At 40.5% G+C, this 3,951-nt stretch overlaps 1 protein-coding gene across 1 annotated transcript; it reads right to left on the minus strand.

Annotated features, from left to right (window-relative positions):
• Window positions 1–509: 509 nt before the first annotated feature.
• LOC131320643 (expansin-A2-like) lies at window positions 510–2,350 on the minus strand. The gene is made up of 3 exons (XM_058351399.1): window positions 2,107–2,350; window positions 1,489–1,783; window positions 510–1,104 (listed from the first exon to the last, which is right to left on the minus strand). The coding sequence occupies exons 1-3, from the start codon at window positions 2,246–2,248 to the stop codon at window positions 801–803; spliced, it is 741 nt and encodes a 246-aa protein (XP_058207382.1). The 5' UTR covers window positions 2,249–2,350; the 3' UTR covers window positions 510–800.
• Between the last annotated feature and the right edge of the window lie 1,601 nt (window positions 2,351–3,951).

Here is a 3,951-nt window from a genome sequence, read left to right on the forward strand (position 1 = left end):
CCCTGCAAATCGCTTGGATTAAAGGAAGTTCTTAACAAATCTACATATGTGCGAAAAAATCTCTTGAAATTTCAAGTCATCAACCAATTTTTAGTCACGTGTATGAAATTAGCCGGTGGATGCGTATATACGCACAATTTCGTCATTTCCTTAGACCTCGCCAGTTGCAACATGTACTTATGGAATATATTTTTTATTATTCATGCAGAAAGCATATGATTCTGACCCTGCTAAATATAAATTCTGTGTCTGCCACTGAGACTCCCGCTAGCCCACATGGCGTCCCTTCATTTGATCATTGTAACATGGATATTGCTCGGATCATGGATCTTTTTACAAGTTTTTTTTGATAATTAGATGTCAGAGCTAGTTTGCGCGTACCTCAACTAATAATCTTTTACAAGTTTTGTGCACTCGGGTTCCAATTGCAACTTTCGCCTATAGATTTTGCTTCCACTCTGTTTTTCGGTTTGTTTAAGATGACAGAGTGAAGTAAAGAAAACGGAAAATGCAGAAATGGATCAATATATATTGGGATATAAAATCTATTAATATCAAGTAGCCACAACTGGGTTTCTAAACCCACTTGGGGCATAACATCATCTACCCGATAATCATATGGCCTTAATAAATCTCCCAATCTAATGGTATACACAAAAATGTAAACATATTATATAGGCCTAAGCGGGTGCTGGTTAAAACCACCAGTACACCACAGCAATAGACTCCAACTTCCATGAGTCTAACTCCCAAACCTACCCCCAACCCCTCTTACTCAATCCCCATTTACAAACTTTACCCTAGAACTGACCGCCCTCGAAAGTTTGTCCAAACTGCCAACCAGAGGGTGCCACGTTGTAGGAGGTAACGGTCCTCCCGTCACTGGTGGTGACCTGAAAGGAGAGGCTCTGGCCATTCATGTAGCCGTTACTCTGCCAGTTTTGGCCCCAGTTATGTGACAGGGTTTGCCACCCTGTGTTGGACCCCTTCATCGACACCGATTGGACGTCACCAGCACCAGCCACATTGGTGATCAAAACCAGGTTGAAGTAGGAGTGGCCGTTGATTGTGAACCTTATGCCTCCTTTCCTCGAACAGGCCACTCTATCGAAAAGCAACAGAATAGACAGCAAAAATCAATGAAAAATGATTTCAACTATTGTTGGTACGCTAAAACCTCAATACTACAGCCCCTAGAACTTAAAAGTTTCTACATATTCTTTTTTAGCGAGTAACTGCAAATTTAGTGGATCATTTTTTTTTATGATTAGTGGTGGGTCCCATGATGAGCTCATGAGCTTAAACCATTTTAAGGACAATTCGTTCCCGCTCGATTCATGATCAGCTCGATATTTATACTAAGATCGACTTGATTGATAAAAAAAAATTACTTTGAAATATTTTTTAAGCCCATTAAAAGTTCTAGGTCAATATTGAAAAATACACTACCCGGCCCATTTACAATACTTGAGCGATTATAATACTTACCTTTTGTAAGATACAGGGACAACTCCGGCCTTGTACTGGGCAATTTGTAAGAAAACAGGCTCAGACAGATCGAAGTGTACACGTGGAGGGTCACACCACCCACCATTAGAGCCTGAAGGGCAAAAGTTTGTAGCAGTGACAGTAATAGACCCAGAGATGCACCCCTGTGCATTATTACATTGGATCTGATAGCATGACCCACAAGCCAACCCATTGTTGAACAGAGGGGTGCTTAGTGCGGCAGTGTTGGTTCCATACCCCTGGCTGTACAAGTTTCCGTACCCACAAGCTCCTCCTGCAATACCAAAATCAAATCATCGTTTTTAGAAGGAAAAAAAAAAACCAAAGACCACAACATCAAATTCTGCAATTTTCAGGGGCAAATATGTCACTTGATAGCCCCAACTCGAAAAAGTAACAAGGCAGAAGTACGCTATCACTTATAACCGCTTTCTACTCACGGGGTGAGGTTAGGAAATTGCAATATACAATATTAGCATATGGCCATCTGCCCATGCCTTCAGAAACAGTTTAAACGGTTGACCTGTTCTGAAATTTTTTTTTTTTTCTTTCTTTTTTGGACTTGGAATAGACTCGGACAGTTCTTTTTCAACTTACCCATTGTGCCGGATGCATCACCCCCTCCATAGAAAGTAGCATGAGCATCTTGCCACCCTCCGTAGTCAGCGTACGCATCGCGAGTGCATATATTGAAGAAGAGTAGAAGAGTGACAATGGAGATTAATGCTGGAACAGCCATTGAGAGAGAGGGAGGGGGGGGGCGGTTGTACTGGGTGAGAGAGAGAGAGAGGGGGGGGGAATGGGTGAGAGTTGGTTCGTACAAAGGAGGGAAAGGGGACCATACTTATATAGGAAAACGGGACCGGTTGATCAGGCCTTAATTTAAGGAGGTTAGATTAGATGGAATGGGGTATTTTAAATTTTGTGGTAGAGCGTGACAACTTAGCAATGCTCACAGCCTCACATCCTTTGTTCGCTTGTCGGCCCAACTTACGCACACCTTAACTAATTCCTTTTTCGGTTTGGCCGTTAAAGGTAGGTCACCCACGACGGGACAAGTAATTCGCAAGTAAAATTCTTTTTTGCATCCTACCGCAAGAATCGAATCTCGATCAATTATGCGGGGAGCAAACTCACCAAGCAACTGAAATGCTCACATCTGATCTGAGAGACGGCAAAAGTCAGAAAAACTGAAATCACGTATTCAACTCTTTTAAGTCGTATTCAAGAAATCAAAAGGTGCACATGCATGTGTTCTTACTAAACTACCAACTGCGAAGCAAAGCCCGGCTCAGCTAAAGCTCAAAGGCCCCACTTGCACATTGATTTTCTCAACTCCTCCTCTCTTTTTCACACCCGGACTTCTTCTTTTTTTTCTTTCCAATACTTACAGTAAAGTCGTGTGGAGTATTTTTGTTCTCTCATTTTCCTAAAATTACGGAGTTGAGTACGTGTAATTTGCATTGATTGGTGGTGTAATAAAACACATTAATCAGGTGAGAATTTGTGTTAATTAGATTTAATTAATTGAAACAACCATTTCATTGCAGGGAAAAGATCGAGCATGACTGTAACGACCCGCGCCAGCTGACCTGTTTACCGTTAGCCTAATCACGTGACTCAAAATGTTAACCTCATATTATACAGTAACTGATCGCAAATCCTTATATATCATTTCATCTTTTCAATTTTTTTCCGATGCGGGATGCTACAATGATTCTCAAAAGTGATTACTTTTGATTAATTAACGTTTTCAAACAGGTTTTTGTAGAACTGAGTTTTTGGAAATTAACTTGTTTCCTGTTAATTTTATGAATAGTTATCTCCAAACGATACTCGATCAACATGATTTCTAACGTATTCTTATCGAAGCAAATCTGAGTAAGACACTCATGAATGTACAAGCAGACAGAACGGACCGTACGGTCCCCTTGCCCCATTCCTATGCCAACAACATTTTTTCATAAGTAGAAAGATGTAAGAAATACAAGCAAGGTTGCAACACGAGAAAACTTGTTTGGTTTGAGGGAGGGCAAGAGGGTAATTTCACCTACCAAACTCATTTAGGCAATTACTGACTAGGAAGAGGTAGAGGAAACCCTTTAGACACACACACACACAAACCCAAACTCCCGATGTAAGAAAACTTGTTTGGTTGAGGTCTCGAAACTTCTTCACTCGAGGATTTTACCAATTAAAAAGCAAATTAAAGCCGAAGAGGTGACTTGTTAGTAAGACATCATAAAACATTTTGAATTGTTAATAGATCTCGATTAAAATCCCGTTAACTGTAAGCATTTATATGGTTGAAAAGGGCTGGATGATTTTTCCAAGTAAAACGATATAATACAGCCCAATTTGATTTTGGTCAAATCTGTGCCTCTTAAGTCAACATAAGAACAACAATCTCCTAGGGCTAGGAGTAATCTACAAACTTCGAAA

The sequence above is a fragment of the Rhododendron vialii genome, chromosome 3a, assembly GCF_030253575.1.
Source record: "Rhododendron vialii isolate Sample 1 chromosome 3a, ASM3025357v1".
Classification (NCBI taxonomy): domain Eukaryota; kingdom Viridiplantae; phylum Streptophyta; class Magnoliopsida; order Ericales; family Ericaceae; genus Rhododendron; species Rhododendron vialii.

What these genes read in the sequence shown, in the direction of transcription:
- LOC131320643 (XM_058351399.1), bottom strand. Translation starts at nt 2,248, where the DNA reads ATGGCTGTTCCAGCATTAATCTCCATTGTCACTCTTCTACTCTTCTTC. An exon ending in TGATGCATCCGGCACAATGG is followed by an intron (nt 1,784 to 2,106) that starts GTAAGTTGAAAA and finishes TTGGTATTGCAG; the next exon opens with GAGGAGCTTGTGGGTACGGA. An exon ending in GTCCCTGTATCTTACAAAAG is followed by an intron (nt 1,105 to 1,488) that starts GTAAGTATTATA and finishes GCTTTTCGATAG; the next exon opens with AGTGGCCTGTTCGAGGAAAG.